At 42.4% G+C, this 18,756-nt stretch overlaps 1 protein-coding gene across 8 annotated transcripts in view; it reads left to right on the top strand.

Moving 5' to 3' along the window:
* Positions 1-6,071: 6,071 nt before the first annotated feature.
* Positions 6,072-18,756, top strand: part of LOC104591951 (uncharacterized) — a 104,628-nt gene continuing 91,943 nt past the window's right edge. For 3 of the 8 annotated variants that reach the window (XM_088903469.1, XM_088903468.1, XM_088903466.1), the window contains exons 1-7: positions 6,073-6,477; positions 6,583-6,644; positions 12,343-12,493; positions 12,592-12,719; positions 13,385-13,423; positions 13,555-13,647; positions 13,771-13,887. In XM_088903469.1, coding sequence (XP_088759595.1) covers positions 6,402-6,477; positions 6,583-6,644; positions 12,343-12,493; positions 12,592-12,719; positions 13,385-13,423; positions 13,555-13,647; positions 13,771-13,887 — 666 coding nt within the window. In that variant the 5' untranslated portion in view covers positions 6,073-6,401. Of the gene's footprint in view, positions 6,478-6,582; positions 6,645-6,724; positions 6,812-12,342; positions 12,494-12,591; positions 12,720-13,384; positions 13,424-13,554; positions 13,648-13,770; positions 13,888-18,756 lie in introns of all 8 variants that reach the window. The other 5 variants (XM_088903470.1, XM_088903473.1, XM_088903471.1 and 2 more) reach the window with 5 other exon arrangements.

The raw sequence follows: 18,756 nt of genomic DNA, 5'->3' as shown, positions 1-18,756 counted from the left end.
GGTCGCTCCCGTCACCGAAGCAGAGCCGAGCTGGATCGACCCACTCGTGAGCTTCCTGTTAGACGGAACCCTCCCCGCGGACCGCAACGCAGCCAAGAGGGTGCAGCGCCAGGCAGCCAAATACGTCATGATAGACGAACGGTTGTACCGATGATCCTACACGCTCCCCTATCTGCGATGCTTGCGCCTAGCCGAAGCCGAGCTGGAACTCCGCGACATCCATGAAGGCTTGTGCGGCGGACACCTGGGGGGCAGAGCCCTCGCCCAAAAGGCACTTCGACAAGGATACTACTGGCCGACAATGAAGACAGGGGCAATCGAGCTCGTCAGAAAATGCGACAAGTGTCATAAGCAAGCCAGCATCCACCATCAGCCTGCTGCCGACCTCAAATACCTCACCAGCCCATGGCCCTTCGCCCAATGGGGCATCGACCTCCTGGGGCCATTCCCACCAGCGACAAGCGGGAGAAAATTCCTAGTGGTGGCAGTAGATTACTTCACAAAGTGGATAGAAGCTGAACCCCTGGCAATAGTTACAACCCGAAACATACAGAACTTCTTTTGGAAGAACATTGTATGTCGCTTCGGGCTACCTCGGGTACTGATCTCTAACAACGGCAAACAGTTCGAAGATATCAAGTTCCAAGAATGGTGCCAAAGTATGGGAATTAGTCAGAACTTCACGTCGGTCGCACACCCACAGGCAAATGGCCAAACAGAAGTAATGAACAGAGCCATCCTCCGCGGACTGAAAGCACGATTAGATCGAGCCAAAGGTTTGTGGGCAGACGAACTACCAAGTGTTCTATGGGCTCACCGAACCACGAAAAAAACCGCCACAGGAGAGACCCCCTTTAACCTCACCTACGGCACCGAGGCGGTGATCCCGGCGGAAATCGAAGTGCCTACGTTGCGACTAGAAGCGTACGACGAACAGACAAACGAGGGTGAGTTACGCACCAACCTCGACCTACTGGACGAAGTGAGAGACCTCGCGCACATCCGAACTGCGGCCTACCAACAAAAGGTAGCTCGGTATTATAACGCGCGAGTAAAGAAGAGAAACTTCCGCATCGGCGACCTGGTTCTCCGTAAGGTCATGGTGCCCGAACCCGGCGTAGGGAAACTTGGACCAAACTGGGAAGGACCCTACAGAGTAATGAAAGCACTCGTTGGGGGAGCATACGAGCTCGGAACCCTAGAAGGAAAACAAGTACCCCGAGCATGGAACGTCGTCAACTTAAGAAGATACTACCTATAAACCAGCAAGGCAAGCACCCCGAAGCCTAGGTAGAAAATGAACTGAAGGACCGAAATGGTCAGTTCGGCAAAAAACGCAGCTCGAAGACGACCAGAAAAACAAAGCCATTTCATTTCAGATAAAGGTGTTAGAAAATGAACTGAAGGACCGAAATGGCTAGTTCGGCAAAAAACGCAGCTCGAAGACATAACCAGCACTTGAACAAAAAGCCATTTCATTTCAGATAGATGTGTACATTCACAAAAAAAAAGCCATTACAAGCCAGGGGCTACTTCATCATTATCAGAAGCCACTTCGACAACACCCGAAGGACCTGCCTCCCCCTCGGAGTCCGGTTCGGCATCCGCAGCATTAGCCATCTCTTGAGTAATGCGCGAAGTGGATATGGCGCTGGTATCGAGGTCGGGGTACGTATTCCGGATCATCCACCGGCTTAGCTTGAAACCCCTCCTGTAGGAGTCCACCATCAAATCATCGAAATCCGGCAAAACAATATAATCACTGACAGTTTTCTTCTTCGCGTCTTCGATGCCTTAAGAGAAGATCTGAGTCCTCTCCCAGATATCCTCCTAAAGATACTCGACCTAGTGCTCCAGGTCCAGCTTTAATTCCGCCATATGCTTCACCACCACTCCCATGGCCTCGGCATCTCTCTGAGACCTCGCCTGCCTAGACCGCGCGAGGCGAGCAGCAGCATGAGCATTATCCTCGGCAGCTCACGCCTGCCTCGAGCATCTTTCCACCTGGTTCTCCATGGCGTGAATGGAAGAGTTCACCTATCAAAGGAAAACGGGATCAAAGGAACGAATAGAAGAATAAAAGCTGAACTCTAAAGAAGGGAGCACTTACCACCATGGCATGAGTAACAGCACGGCAGGCCACTTGGTGCAGAGGGAGCTCGGTCCACGCCGCAACTTCCTCGGGAAACATCGCCTCCTTACTCCATTGAAGAGCATGAACAGGCGACAGCACGCTCCTGAAGTCCCCCGGGGCCTCCGAGCCCGACGGCCCAGCTCGCGTATGGGCAGACTCGGAGTAAGCGGGAGCCCTCGTGTGTGTGGTTTCGGCATAAGGAGCCCCCGCCGGCTCCTTCATAGGAGGAACCATCTCGGGCTCCTCTGCCGGATAATCCGGCACCTCGGGCTCCGCACCCTGGGATGGCTCGGCGCGAGCTCGCTTAGCCACCCGTTTTCTCCTCTTCATGCCCTGGAACAAGTGCCCACCTCGGGTCCCTCGAGAGTCCATCGTACCTGCGAAAAGGAGTTCGGCATCAGTAAGACATGTAAAAGAAGAGCAAGACAGGATCACTAGGGAAAGAACCTACCCGAACTCAGGCCCGCAGCAATAAGCTTGGCCTCCGTCAGATACCGTTGACAATCCAGCCCAAGCCGCGCCCATTGCCGGAGGCCCTTCGCCGTCTCCTTATCAAGCGTGACGCCGGAATCGGGAGCGGCCATCCCCCAACCGGTCTGAAACGGCCACCCCAGCGCACTTCGCACCCCGAAATAGTCCCGCTTCCACGCCGGGACCTTATTAGGGAGTCCGTGTAAGAGCTTGAAGCCCGGGCGAGGAGACAGGTAGTATGCCTGCCTACGCCCAGGAAGGGGACCCGCTTGTTTTTTCAGCATTAAAATAGAGGAGAAAATCTCCAGATCCAAAGGAAAGTTCTCGTCACAAAATAAGGAGATCGTCCCCACTAAATTTCTAATAGAGTTCGGGTGAAGCTGGCCGACCGTCACACTGAAGTGGTTTAGAACCTTGACGAGAAGAGGATGAAAGGGCAGTCGCAGCCCCGCAGCAAGCTGTTCCCGGAAAATCACGATCTCATTAGGACCGTGTTCCCAAGGGAAGCTACCCGTAGGGATGAAGTAACCGTGCTCCCTGGGCAAGTCGTAGTAGTCTATGAGGGATTGAAGTCCCTCAGGTGTCATAGTCGAAGGGCCGAATTGATCTACAACTCGACCACGACGGGAGGTGGACGCCGACCTACCCGAAGCACCTCGGGCTGTAGGCCCGACCCCTTCCTCAGGACCTACATCGGCTCACTTGAACTACTAGGGGACGCAAACTGGTTCGTAGAACCTACATCAGACCCGCTTGAACAGCCTGAACCCTCCGAACTAGACATCGGGAAATGGAACGGGATTCTAAAAGCACTTACCCAGGAAGAAGACTGAAGTAGACCACGAAAGCTCGAACAAGCAAGGAACCTGGGACGCGAGCTGAAAAGCCTGGACGCGAACTGAAACTTAGGCGCGAGCTCAAGATGTACAACAGTAGCAAGGACGGGGCCCCCCCGCACGCTATTTATATCCACTGCGGCCGGAAAGCGACGGCCCAGATCGAAGCCAATCCAACGGCCCACAACCGCGCTAAACCGCACGTTTTCCGAGGCCAATCAGCGCACGTCTTTCCGAAACTGACAGAGCGTCGCGCACGTCCTGTCAGAGGACAGGTGTCAGCACGCACCTTCTCGAAACTGACGGGGTGTCGGCGCACGTCTCCTCGCAATAAAAGCGTCTGCAGCCCAACTCTCGAACGACTGCCGTCACGTCTCGCAAACGCGCGCCGTTTTTTTGAAAGTCAAATTAAATCGAGCGCCCTCAGCACGGACCAAAACCCTCCTGCTACCTTACGAACTCCCCGTGCCAAGACAGGACCCTTGTCGCAGGGAGTGGGGGGCAATTGATGAAGGGAAATTTGGCCCGACCTCGCAATCGCCCGACACGTGGCAAAGGCAAGCAACTCGGGACAGTAGAGCGCCCGAAGCGAACATCAGAAGCAAGTCCAAGCTCACTGCCGAGCCCGAACTCCAGACCGCTCTACTGAGTCCGAGCTCCCTACTGGGAGCCCGAGCTCCCTGTTAAGGGTCCGAGCTCCCTAAATAAGAACCCGAGCTCCCTACTGAGTCCGAGCTCCCTATTAAGAGCATGCTCCCTACTGGGAGTCCGAGCTCCCTATTAAGAGCGAGCTCCCTACTGAGAACCCGAGCTCCCTGCAAGGAGCATGAACTATACTGGGCCCCAAGCCTCACAAAGCTGACCCGAGCTGGCCCATGGCAGCTCGGAACACTCCAAACCGAACTCAAGACACCTCGCTCGCCACTCCAACACTTCGCTTCCGAAACACCAGGCTGACCAAACGTACTCGACACCAAGGACGTCCGTATCCAAGGGCGACGCACCTGACTGATTTGGGATCTGACGCCTGACAGCCGCACTTCAAACGGCCTCCTACTACCGCCACCTGCAACCGCCGTCACTAGCCGCAGAGACAGCTCCGACAAAAGGAGCAGTGGCGGTTCTGTCCAGCCAGAGGAAATGACATCCGAACTGGCAGGGGTTCAGAAGTAATCATGCTCGATCTGACGGAAGCCTGGAAGTGAGTGCGCGAGGTGGTTATAAAAGGCTCCTACCCCCCAGGAACGAGGTATGCTAACTTTTGCGCTATCTGGTCTATCTTGCCTTTGAAAGACTCTAACTTGAGCTTCGGAGCCCTTACGCCGGGTTCTCCCCGGAGCTTCTCTTCTCCTTCCGTTTCAGGTCCCTACCACTCAGTTCGGAGGCAAGATCGTTGACAGCTAAGATCGGCCGGATTGTGCATCATCACTTTTTATTGTTTAAAATGTATGTTAAAAATGTTCCCAATTATTTTAAATTTATATATATATTTTTTCATTTTATCTATTATTTCATTTTATTATTTAATCGTGTCAACATGGATTGACCTATATTGACCAGAAATTGTTTAATTTCTACCACCACCTAAATGAAAACACTATTTTTTCTATGTAGATTTTAAAAGCATATGCTTTTATGTTATTGAAATTATGAATTTATTAAGTATGGATTTAATTAATAGAACTTAATGATGAGCATAAACAAAAAAGGCTTAAATATATGATTCAATGAACATAATGCAAGTTAATAACTTGAATGTTGGATTTAATGAGAGTGAATTGAATGCATTGAATATCTTAAAATTATTTCTTTTAAACTCGTTTAATATCAATAACCTCGGTTTGGAAGGAGTACAAATACAAATTTGTAGAGTGCAAAACCTTATATTTTATATTATTTTGTATGTATTTGTACTCTATATATTTGCATTTGTTCTCTTTCCAAACTTAGCCTAAGAAATTCTATAAATATTCTTGAGACCATTCATGCTTTTTAAAGTAGTATAGATGTGAGGATTAGGGAAAGTTTATTTTCCTACCCATCTTGGAAAGTTGCCAACACTTGAATGGGACAAAAATACCCCATTTAATAATGGATTTTTATGGCTAAAATGGTAATTGCCTTATTTACATGGGAAATAAAAGAACATGGGTAAATGCACTTATCCGGGTAAGTGTTTTCCAGTAGAAACTTACCCAGGTAACTGCAATTATCCGAGTAATTAACTTATCAAAAAACGAATGGGACTTAAGAAAAAAATGGTTGTTTGTTTCCTCTTATCTCTTAAAGTGCAATCATATAACATTTTGTTTTCCAATGATATCCCAAAAAGACAAACATAAACTATTATATATGAGGTCAAAATGGATATTTGATAATTTTTAGAATTCAGAATTAAAAACAACATTTGCATAGAGATTTTAGAGGAAAGAAAAAATCAGTTATATCAATATACCTCTTAATGTAATTATTAAACTTCTAGATATAAGACTTTAGAGCAAACGAACAACAAGCCCTTAGTATCATTTATAAACATAATCACATAGACATTACAGTAATCTGAAAGGTTTAAAATGTCAAAGACAAATAAAGGAGCCGCTTATATATATTGTTGATGTGCTTATGCGATCAATTATCAAATGGGGCAAAATGGATCTGCCATTGAAGCTTTATGCTTCAGCCTTAAAACATAATGAAGCACCATGATCGGCTACCGAAGTATGATAAGTGTAGGGGGCATGTGGAATTAAGGAGGATTAGAAGAGGTGTAGATGTTGGGGGCGTCTGGCAACTCTTTCCAAATGGTCTTTCAAGCTTTTAAAAGCTTAGAAGACTTGATTTTGGGGTTTTTAGTTTGTTAACCATAAGACAGAAGCCGAAAAAACAGCTCCCTCCCCAGAAAGCTCAGATTTGTCTTCAATCCGAAAGCTTCATTTCAAGCTTCAGGTTTTTTTGAGCATATGAATCTTTCCGTTTTAGAAAGGGCATTCGAAAAACCCTCGTTTCCTGTGTTTAGGCTAAACGGATCTGCACCAGGTATGTTGTCCTCCATCTTCTTTCTTTCTTCCTTTTTTTTTTTTTTCTTCAGTTTTTTCTTTCTTATTCGATCCAAATCTCTACTCGTACCTCGGTTCCTTTCAGATCTTATCTCTCCCCTCTCTCACTTGCTCTGTCCGAAGCTAGGAAATCTGATTCAAAACCAGGTATGATCTCCATCATTTGATAGTGATGCGATCTCCTGATTTGCTTGTGGGACAACTTTTAGTTTGCTTCTTATTTTTAGTCGAATTTCGTCAAAATGAATGTTTACAGAACGCAGAAGAGGGCAATTTGTAGAAAAATTTCATCAAAATGATCTCCCGATTAACAGGTTAGTTAATAACTATTGTTAGATACCCTTTAGGGCTGTTGAGTTGTGCAATAGATTATAGAATGACGGAATGAATCTTCATCTTGTAATTCCTTTTTAAACTTGTTTCCGACGTCCAAAACCAGGTTCATATTTAAACTTCAAGCTTCAAAATTTTGGTGAAACTTGTTTCCACCGTATCAGATTAGCTCAGAGAACTTGTTTCCATTTTCCAAATGAATTCAACATGCAGCTCAGACCAATCCAAATTGATATATGGAACCTTTTAATTTACTTGCATCATAATATTGGACCCAGTTTATGTCATTTTGAACGATGCATCAAATGTTTTTCTATTCTACTTGAGTATGTAAAATTTTCCTTGAGTTAAACAACTTCTGGACTAGTATCCATAATAAGAGTTTGCACAGCCTATTCTGAAATGGAATCCATGAAGTAAAATAAGACGTAAAGCAATCTGTTATTAGTCATCACCCTTCCATTCTGCAGTCATTAGCTGCAACTTGAGGAAACCAAAACAAAACATTCAACATTTTTAGTGGCTGCAACATGATTGTGGGACCTCTTGGGCAGTGTTGATTCAATCTAATGACCATGTTCCAGATTCGACACCGATCATCTGTACTAGGCTGTCAGCACTTATGAATTATGTGATGAATTATATGGGGCCCACATTGATTTTTTGTATTGGTGAATGTGTGTGTGGGGCCCATAGTTGATGATCACATATGTCAATGTGTAGATGGAGACTACTTTGATATCTTGTATAGGAAAATGTATGAGGCCCACTTTAATATTTTACATAGGTAAATGTTTAAGCGGGACCCACAAGTACTATTTGCATGTTTGAATGTGTTACTAGGTCCCATACATGACATTTCACATGCATGTAAGAGGGACCGACAAGTATGTTCGCAAACGATCTTTCAATCTTTTTAGCTTTTGAGAAGATCTTTGAAAAAAAATTACAACCAAATGGTCTTTGATCTTTAAAGATCTACTTTTTTTGATGAATGATCTTTAAAGATCTATTCGTGAAAGCTCATTAGTCTTTGAGGTCTTGAGCTTTTGGAAGATCTTCCAAAAAAGTCTTTTGAGAGGGTGAAATGATTAGAGAAATCTTTGTGGAATTGAGTGAAGTGCTTGTGATGGTGAAATGGTTGGAGAAATGTCTGGTTGGTCATTTCGTCTACTCTAAAACTGATGAAGTGGAGGTGTTGAGATGGGTTAGATCGGTGTGGAGTTTGAAAGAAGATGTTCAGGTGAGGAAACTAAATGTAGGCTTTCCTTTTTGTTTTGAGTGGGAAGGAGGCAGACAAAGTCTTGGCATGAGAATCTACTAAAATAAGGTCGTTGGATCTTAGATTAGGTAGGTGAAACCTACTTGTGGGGGCAGGTTGAGAAGTGGGAATTAAGAGTCTAGTGTGGATTAACATTTTTGGGATACTTATTGCAAATGTCTTGTGCCATAGGAAATGCTTGCAGTTTCTTTAGAAAAATTAATGCTTGCACATACAAGATGAAGAATCTGGTAGCAACAAGAATTCTTTGAACAATTCTACCAAATTGGCGTTAAACTTTGCAGTAGAATGGTATGATCTAAGGTTAGTGATTGAAGGATGTATCCCACTTTGTTAGTTAGAGGAGGTCTCAACAGTTCTACTTGATTGAACTCAAGAATATGGTTGCCTTGCAAAAGGAGAGCTAATTTCAGGTGGCTGGAGGAGGAAGACAATGGAAGTCGAAGAGTAGGGGAAAGAGATAGTCATGCAGAGGATAGAGTTGAGGATCAAGAGAGGTTGGGGTCCAAAAAGAAATTTCAAGGAAAGGATAAGAGGACACTAATTAAAGAGGGACACGTGGAGGGATAATTTAAGAATGAATCCTTTTTGAGAATTGAAAGGAAGCAGTTTATAAGTGGGACCACTTATTAAGGAAGGAATTTGTGAAACATTTAAGTATTTTTAAGAACTGTGCGATCCTCATTGTTTTAATCAAGTGGTGGCTTGTGGATTCAAGGCTTGTTCGTTTGCTCTGAAGTTTGACATCTGAAAGTGCAATAATTACATTAAGAGGTATATTGGTATTGGTGGGCTTTTCTTTCCTCTGAACTCTAAAGGCAGAGAATGTTGTTTTGAATTCTGAATTTTGAAAAGGGGAGCAGTGGAGAAAAGGGGAGATTTATTCCTCTTAGAGATAGGAGTTAAGAGGAAACGAATAGGCCCTCAGTGGAGAAAAGGGGAGCAAGGAAAACAAAAAGAATAACAGGAAGGAAAGAAGGGGACGAAGGGAAAGGGAGGAGTGGGGAAGTCGAACAATCAGGGTGTATAGGGGAGCAATGGAAGGAAGTAGGAGAAGTTGAAAAGTCAAGGATGACCAAGGGTAAAATGGTAATTTGCAAAAGGGGTTAATTTAAATAATAAGGGCAAGAAAGGAAGAACAAATTTGGGGAGAGCCTCGAACTAATTAGAAGTGGGCCCAAGGCAATTAGGGTTATCAAAGAGAAAAAGTGGGAGACTTCATGTAATAATGGAATGAGGTACAAAAAGCCTTTGAAAAGGGGGAGACTTCTTATGATGGTGAAACATGGAACGAAGACCCTTTGAATTCATTGAATAGAAGGCTGGTTCAAGTGATTCATCACAATGTAAGGAAGAAGTCAACTAACGAATTTGTCTGTTGCACGACTAGGTACATCTACAATGAAGTCAATGGGAAGAATAAAATTGGCGGCGAACATAATAAGAACAAGGCAGCAATAGAGAAGGGTGGAGCCTAGAAAGGAGACCAAGAAGTGTTTGTGATGAGAACAAGGGATGAGTTGGTCAGCAATGGTTTTTCAACTACTAAAGGAAATCCTACAACTAAGTGATTGGTGGATTATAGCAAGGGGGGAATGGGTGAAGAAGATAGCAGTGGATGTTAGGAAGGCAAGCAAGACGAAAGAGAGAATCAAAGTTTTACATGCAAAGTCTTATAGGAAGAGTGGTGGGAAAGCATTTTGATACCAAAAAAAAAGATTGAGCGGTCTCAGAATGGGAAATAGAGAAGGTGATTGGGGTGAGGAAGTTGAATGCGGGGCTTTTATTGTTTATGTATCATAGTAGATAGTTCACAAAAATGGGTGTTGGAAATAGAAAAAACAAAGGAAAGGGAGTTTGAGTTGAGATTGGATTGGTAGTTTCTGGTGGCTAGAGGGATATTTGCAAGCAAGAGGAAATATGTGATGCGATTGGAGAGATAGTTGCAGAGTGAACTATGGTAGATTCCCAAAATACGATGACATGAATAGAACTTGGAGAGGCTCAACATGGCCAGGATTTTAGTCGAGGTCAAAGATGACACTACTGTTCTAGATAGCTTGAAACTTGAATTTGTAGGGGAACTCTACGAGTTGAGAATATTAGTTGAAGGTGTTGGTGGATTGTTTTAGGAGGAGGAAAAGGATTTGGTGGAGAGAAGGATAGAAGGAGAAGAGGTGATGAATGAAGGAGCTGGGGTTGGGGAGATGTAGGGTCACCTAGTTGTAGAGCAGGGGAGGCGGAGTGGGAGGGGAGTTGAAAGATCGATTAGAAAGAGAAGAAGATAAGGTTGAAGCTCCTTTAAATGGTAGGGTATAGGCAGGTAAGGAGGATGAGTTGACGGAAGGCCAAAAGTTAGGAGTTGGCATGGGAAAGTAAGGAAAGGGGAAACATGTGGTAGCAAATAGTTTTAAGCATGGTTTTCAAAATCGGACTGGACCAGAAAATTGGGAACCAGTCACCTAATTGGTTCCATTTCACCCTAAAACCGCTTTTTGGCCAAAAATTGTTGATTTGGTTAACGATCCGCTCACCTGGGTGGTTGAACCGTCAAACCATCGACCTGACAACGGTTTTGGCAATTTTTTATTTTTTCTAAAGTTTTTTAAAGTCAGAATGGGCTGTCCGTTCGAACTAGATGGTCGAACTGTTCGACCTAGGAATCGGTCCCCAGAATGGTTCCTTGTCTGGTCTGGTTTTAAAAACCTTGGTTTTAAGCCTAAGAGGGGGAGTGGGGACCATTGTTATAGGTTTATGTTTGACTTTAGCAAGGGGAGCTTGGGTAAAAGGTTTAAAGGGGCAAGGGTTATTTTGGGGAAAAAGGCATTTCTTTTTAAAGAAGGGGGGGTTAACCTATTGAGGACTAGGGGTGCAACTCGAACGAGTTTGATTGGGTTCAAGGTCAACCTAGGCCAACCCTAAAGGTGTAAACCTTGGGCTCGGGCCTTGTCCAACCTGAGGTTAAGCCCAAGTTTATCAACTAATTTTTTAAGACTTCGATCGGATCAAATGATTGGACCGTTCAACCAGAAAATTGGAAGGCATTCCAATTTTTTTAAACCCCATTTTTTATAATTTTGAAAAGCTGGAAGAATCGGTCAAAACATGACAAAACCGTTTAAAGGGTCAAGGGTTATTTTGGGTTTGAATGATCCAACCGGTTTTCATGACTTGCTTGGGTCACTAAATCCAGATAAGCCTAAAAAATGCAAATGCAAAGACTTACTTGAGACCTCAAACTTATACCTATAAGATCCAAACCATCAATTTATCATTCCTTCTGTGAATTTTTGTGTATTTTAACATATATATTGTATAAATACATATGTAATTTTTAGTGTTTAGAAAACCGGACTAGGCCAGCCGATTGGACCGGTTGAACCATGACCCAGGGCCCTGATTGGTTCGATTGCACCCAAAGAAATGTAATGTCTAAAAACCCGGTGAAAACCGGATGACTGTTCGATTTGACTAGAAAACCCAGTGAACCTGTCCCGGTCACTAGAAAACCCAGTTCTCAGTCAAATCCTTCGCTCATTACTTATTTGATAACACCCGGGAAGAGATGCCTGCATCTATAATCTGGAACCCAATCTCTCCTTCAAAGATTAATGTTTTGGTTTGGGCTGCAACTCTAGAAAGATGTTTAACCAAGGTTCATCTCTCAAAAAGACGTTTTCAGCTTCAAGATTTGTTTTGTGTGCTTTGCGGCCAAGATTTGGAGGATATTAATCATCTTTTTCTTCACTGTCCTATATCGGCTAAGATCTGGAATCATTACTTTTCTGCCCTGGATCTGCACTGGGTCATGCCTAGGTCTGTAAAGGAGCTGCTGAGATGTTGGGAGCTGCAAGGTCTGTCAAAGCTAGCAAAAAGTCTGTGGAGGTTCATTCCGGTGCCTGTAATCAGCACTATTTGGGCAGAAAGAAATAAAAGAATTTTTCAAAATCTGTCCAAAGATCCAGAAGATCTGATTGCATTTACATTTGGAAAATTGCTGTCTTGGATCTCAGCCCTAAAGGGGTTTTGGGTCTCTCATCTGGGGGCTAGACTGTCCTTTGAGAATTTGTGGAATTTGTAATGTTGTATGTTCTGTTTGATCTTTCCCCAAAGTCTGGTTTGTGGGGGGGGATCCTCTTGTACTTTTATCTCATCTTTAATGAAATTACCTTACCTTTTCTCAAAAAAAAAAAAAAAAAGAAATAATTCCCCCAAATTTTATTCGTGCAGGTTCTGCTAATTTGTGGAGAAACATTGCATCCATCACGGATTCTATTTTCACTTATGTTTGGAAGTCCTACAGCAATTCCTTCTAATAGTCCTCATCTACGGCGTTCTGGTAGCAGGCCTATTTTGTCTGACTTAGGTATCAAATTGAAAGGTTTGAGCAATGAATATGAAATGATTTCTCCTTTTCTGCCACATTTTGTGTAAGCACTATTTACACTTCTAATTTGGTTGATCCTTATTTTGTTTCAGGTGAAGCTGGAAACAATTTTGAAGAAGGTTCTGTGAACCTGGGAGAATTGTTTGAAATGAAGACTGCAAATTCTCCAATGCAGGTGGCCGCAATAATGCCATCCCCAATCCTTCTATGGAGATTCAAGGTATTTGTTTCTTAGTTCCTTCTATGGAGATTCAAGGTACTCACTTTTGTTCTTTTTTTGCTTTAGTCCATACTTTGCCTTTGGATATTAAGGGGTGCTTAGTTAAAGATCCTATGCTCACAGGGAGTTTCTCTTTGGTGGTGGGAGGCATTAACATTTGAAATTTCTATTCCTTTTTTTTTTTTTAAATCCCAAAAGAATTCACTAAAACCTTGATACCTTGAAGTTGAGAACTTGTTTGGATGTTAATGGTCTCATTGTATTGTGCATTTGCAACTTTTTAAGTGATGTGATGGTAACTTGTTATTATACAACAAAATAGAGAAAATTATTTGTTGGTTACATTGTTTATTTGCTGTACTTGCAACTACCACTATCGCTACTGTTACTATTCATTTATAATGAAGTACTGTTACTACTATATTAGAGTAAGAGAAGAAAATACATAGGAATGTGGGGATGGAGCTAATTTGAGAGTTTGAAACATTGGGACTAAAAATCTTCTTGAGGTTAGGTACCACTATCTCGTTTGCACCCTTGGCACATGTTGGCATACTTTAATTGCATTAGGAAACATATTGAGTTTGAACTTTGAAGATGCACAGCTTTGGTTTTTTGTATACTTATTTTGTACCATTTTGATACTTGATACTTGATTTTTCCAGGTTTTGCTGTTTATTGTCTGGGGCTTTGGTTGTTGCAAGGTCAGTTATGATTCTTGTGTTCTTGTTTTACGCATGGGACATTTAGAGGTTGTTAAGGATGTATTTGAAGAATCTTTAAACTTGATTGTCTTATTATATGTTTTAGTTGGATCGATTTGTCCAAATTGCAGATTGGTTGGGATTCTGTCATGAGAATGAGTGTGGATTTACGGGATTTGTTTTTGTATGAAGCTTTCTTGTATTATAATCCTCTCCTTCTTGTGGTAAGTTAGGTTCGCTTGTTGATTAGTCATGAGAATGGTTGTGGATTATTTCCTTTTTTTTGGTATTAAAGATTTTTTCGTTGTGTCACAGCTCACATACCATTTGTGGTTTTGATGTGGCAGACTATGATGGTTTGGCTTTGGGGAGTTAATCTATGGGTTTTTGCTCAGTCTGGTGTCAGTTACATGAAGATATTTGACCTTGATCAGAACCATCTTACTCATAGGGAAATATGGAAGGTACTAACATTCATATGTTAATTGGTGAATTATATAATTTTGTGCTTTTAATAACTTGTGTATATCCTTAAAAATTTAATTTATTTTTGATTCTTTAAGCCCCATGGATATCATGGTCATGGTTGGCTCCAATGTTTGAGGAGAAATGGGTTGGGTAAGATTGAAAGAGGCTGGACCCCCTGGAGGAGCTGCACTATGTATCCTCTGGAGAGGGATCAAGCCATCGTAGTTCCTGCGGCAAGTGTAAGGTTTGAGAGAAACTGAGAGATGAAGAGGGGAAGAGGGGCTGTACCCCAATGTTGGGGGTGCTCCCCTTTGGTTTAGGAATATTTATGTTTTGCTCTTTTTTTTTTGATTTCTTTTTGAAGGGCTACACAACGGGGGTAGCCCATCCCCCAACCCAGGGGCAGGCGGGATTTGATCCCAAGTCTCCACTATGACCAGCAGGAGACCTTACCAACCAGCTGGTTGGCACCTTGCAATATTTATGTTTTGCTCTGACTTACTGCTTGGTGACTCGGGTTGGTCATTGGACTGGGTTGACTTGGTTTCCACTCGGGTGGTTTAAACTAGGTCTATGGAGGTTCATGCTCTCAAAGATGCAGTTTTTGTAATGTTCTTTTTTTGCTGGAGTAGGAAAACTTAATGCTAACAAAACCCCAAAAAGCAAGAAACTTTTTCTATTATGGATATAGGAATATATGAGCAAGACACTGCTCCGCCGGTGTTTAGTAGGGGTATTTGGTGTTATTTGGTTAACAAGGTATTTGTTGAGGACGATGGGGTGGCATAATGTTAGACCTCCACAAGTCTTTGGTAGGGATTTTTGATGGGTGTCATCTTGAGATTTTGAAGGTTGAGAGATGGTTATTGCAAGGGTGGCCATCATGAAACCAACTTCTAGGTAGAGCTGGAGGCTCTTTTTTTTTTTTTTTTTTTTTTTCCTTGGTCATGGTGGTAGGTTGTTCAACACCTTGTGGCTTTGCTTTGAGAAATAGGGAGTATTTTGGGGAGATTACTTTTTCAGGTTGTAGCGGTAATTTAAAATGGCTTCAAGGAAATACATTCAATTTTCATGTTTCTTCTCAATTTTTGGTGCAGAGATACATTCAAGGAAATTTAAGATTGCCTTGAATTTCTTCTCAGTGATGGAAGAAAATAATGTTTGTTCAATGGAGAATTGCATATTTGGTGTGTCTTCTAGTTTAGGGTAAGTCACTTTTGATGGTACCATTTTCTTTTCTTTTTGATCAGCAACACAAAAAATTTCATTAATTATGAGAGAAACATGATTACAACAAGAAGTTGGGATAGCTATAGAAGCTATCCCAAAATGATTTAATGAAAGTGTTATTGATAAAAAAAAAAAAATAGAAGCTATCCCAAATCTGTACTACATTTGAGCCCAAAACATATGTGTTCTATGTACCCCTTGCTTGGCTAAGCTATCTGCCAAGCTATCAGCAGCTCTCACCCATTTCACTCGGATTAACATGTCCTGTGACAGCCATTTGAATTTTCTGAATTCATTCCTCAAGTGCCATTCCACCCCCTCCCCTTTAATCAGCCACTTAACCACAGTTTTAGAATCTCCCTCAATAATCAGCCTACTAATACCCAGTTCTTTTGCCTTCTCAACCCCAAAAACTGCTGCCAAAAACTCTGATCTTGCCACATCACCCTGCTCCACAGGGCCAGAGTATAAGGCAATTATGTTCCCCTCTTCATCCCTAATGACTCCCCCAATACCTGAGGGGCCTGGGTTACCCAAATAGCTCCCATCAAAATTCAGTTTCTTCCAACCATTTATTGGGGGAGACCAAGCCTCAACAGATCTTTGTCTTGTAGTTGAGGATGCAGCAATAATACCCCAAGCTCTGAAGAAATCTTCAATCTTGAAATCTGAAAACAGCTTCAAGCTTTTTGCCCAATGTGCTATTCTCAAATTTTTTTTTTTGAAATATCAGTAGAAAAATTTCATTAAATTGAAAAAGAGGTACAGTACAAGAACCTTTGGTTGTCAAGTTGACAAACCGAGCAAAGGTACATCACTCAAACTGAAAATAAATCTTCATTATGGGGCTGTAACTCAAGAGTACTCCAAACAAATCAGCTTTGTTCATTGTGTCAAACTCTGGGAGCTGTAGCACCCAATATGAAATCAGATTGCTCACTGCGGCTACCAAGTGATCAATGGACTTTGCCTTTTCTTCAAAGATCCTTCTGTTCCTCTCATTCCATATAGCCCAGCAACTGCAAATGGAATGCAGCTCCACATGATTCTGGCTTTCTTGCTTCCTCTGGATTTTGGCCATTTGGATCAGATTTCTGCTGGGGATAGAGGTTGAAAGACATTGACCCCAAACTGAAAAGAGAAAAACTTCCAAATGAAATTTGCTGCACTACAAGAAAAGAACAGGTGCAGAACTGTTTCCTCCTCCAAGTTGCATAAGTAACAGAAGCTTGCCATGTGAAACCCTCTGTTCTTCAAGTGATCTGTAGTAAGAATGCTGTCATGTGCTACCAACCAAACAAATGCCTCAATCCTAGGGGGTACTGGATTACCCCATACATCTTTTATCCGTCGTCTCCGCACTTTCTCTTGTTATTGCCTTGTAGAAAGACTTCACTGAGAATCTTCCTTCTTTGCACTCTTTCCACCAAAGACCATCTCCTGTGCTCCTAGAGATACTTGTGCCTTCTAATTTCTCCAGCAGCAGAATACATTCTTCAACTTCTTGATCAAGTAAAGGCCTTCTAAACTTTGGAGATCAAATCAGCTGCTCCCCTGTCCATTCATAGCACTGATTGATTGTGATTTGCTGCTCAGACAGCCTGTATAACCTTGGACAGACGTCACAGAGTTTCCCTATCCTGAGGCATTCATCTTCCCAAAACCTCATTTGACTCATTGCCAACTTTGAAACTGACCCGACCCCTGAACTCCTGATTAAATCTCATGATCCCTTTTCAGATGCTTACCCCATAAGAGCTCCTTACTTTCCTTGGTTCTCACCCAAACCTTGCTACTCAGTGGTGATTATTTGGTTGTGCTTTGGGTAGCTGTGGAAGGAGAAAACAACATTTGTAGTAGTTCATCCCAACAATCTCAAGCTAGTTTCTATTATTTGTGTAGACTTGGATATTCATGTTGGGATCCTGCTTCAAGGGTGATGTAGACTTTGAGAGGATTCGATTAACTCTCGGCTGTTTGAATCCTATTTTCTTCCCTCCATTTTCTCTTTTTCTTCTTTAATTCTTTTGACTGAACCTTCCTTTAATATTTACTTATTTTCTTCATCATTCTAAGAGATTCAAGTCAGACTACACCGTATCAGAGCACTCATGGTCGATTGGTGATTTGGTTTATCCCAGATGCCTTGTTCTATTGTTTTTCATTTCAAACTCATTCTATACATTTAAGGAAAAGGGACACAAAAGGACTGATCATCCCTTAGAGGAGGCTTTAATGCCTCAAGTTGTTCCAGTTTGTATGTTGGTGGCTTTCTAGATACCCTCTAATTGGCAATTCGAAGAGGGGTTGATTTCGTCATGTGAAGTGTTGCAGTGTTTTTTTTTTTTTTTTTTTTTTTTTTAATGTATTGTGCTGTTTAGTTGATCTGTGTGGTGTAGCTATACTTTAGTTGGAGGTTGGTAACAATGGTGGTTGATTCAGGTGAGTGGAAAGCTGAGTTCCTTGTTTTTCTTTGAAGCTGGAAATTGGTGTAGAGTTCAGTGGTGATTATTTGGTTGGAATAATCTTTTCTCCCTAGTAATTGATTTCTATTTAGTAAGTAAAGAAACCTTTTGTCTCATTGCTGCCTCTACAAGTGGTTCCAAGTTGGCTGTAGTGATACAATCCGACCTAATGAATGATGAATTAACCACTGTTAAACTCAATGCTACCAATTATGTACCATGGGGCAAATATGTTGAATTTTCCTTGATTGGGAGAGGGAAATTGAAGTACATCACCAAAGATAAGCCAAAAGTAGGGTCTGAAGGGTATAGTGAATGGGTGCAAGAGAATGCACAAATTATGACTTCTTTGTGGAATAGCATGGAAAATCACATGTGTCAATCTTATGTTCTTGGACACTGCAAAGGTGATTTGGGAGCATGCTAGGCAGTTTATTCAGGGCAAGATAATGTGACTTGAATCTATTAGTTGTATCAGGATTATTTTTCCCTCCAACAAGGTGATAAAAGTTCAGCTTAATCTTATTCACAGTCATTGGTTTCCAATCCATTCTCATTTCTTAAATGTGTCTACCTATTTGTGCCACTTCAGTCCAAGTTCTAACGTCATTAATTGAAAATCCTTTGAATAGCTCCAATGTTTTTACCCAATGTGCAGCTCTCACTAAAATGGCTTCAATTAGTTTCTCCTTAGACCTGTTCTTTTCATTGAATAATCTTTTGTTTCTTTCTTCCCAAATCGTCAACTAATTTGAAGACACGACAGGAACAAAGGGAACATTTAGATGTGAGATTTTTGTCTAGCTTGATGTTAGAATTTGAACTAGTTTAAGATTAGATTTTGGGTAACTTCGACCTTTGTCCGAAGTGCTTTTTCGTTTAGAAGAGCATCCAGCTCACACATTGAGAATAGTGTTTTAAAAGGCATGGAAGGCATATGCTTGAGGTGCACCTCTAGGTGAGGTGCCCCAAAATGCCTTGAGGTGCATGCTAGAGGCATTGATGCTTCTGAGGCATATTCCTCGGGTGCAAGAGGCATATGCCTCATAGGCCTTTTTCATGAGGTGCTAGAGGGCTTACATTCCAAACTACCTCTCATGCCTCCTGGTAGTGGAATGCCTTCGCATTTTAAAACATTGATTGAGAGTAGGGATGATCATGGGCCGGGCC

Source organism: Nelumbo nucifera, chromosome 4 (genome assembly GCF_055504915.1).
Source record: "Nelumbo nucifera cultivar China Antique chromosome 4, China Antique-T2T, whole genome shotgun sequence".
Taxonomy (NCBI): domain Eukaryota; kingdom Viridiplantae; phylum Streptophyta; class Magnoliopsida; order Proteales; family Nelumbonaceae; genus Nelumbo; species Nelumbo nucifera.
The sequence above is the reverse complement of the archived record's forward strand: the minus strand, read 5'-3'. Positions and strand labels throughout refer to the sequence as shown.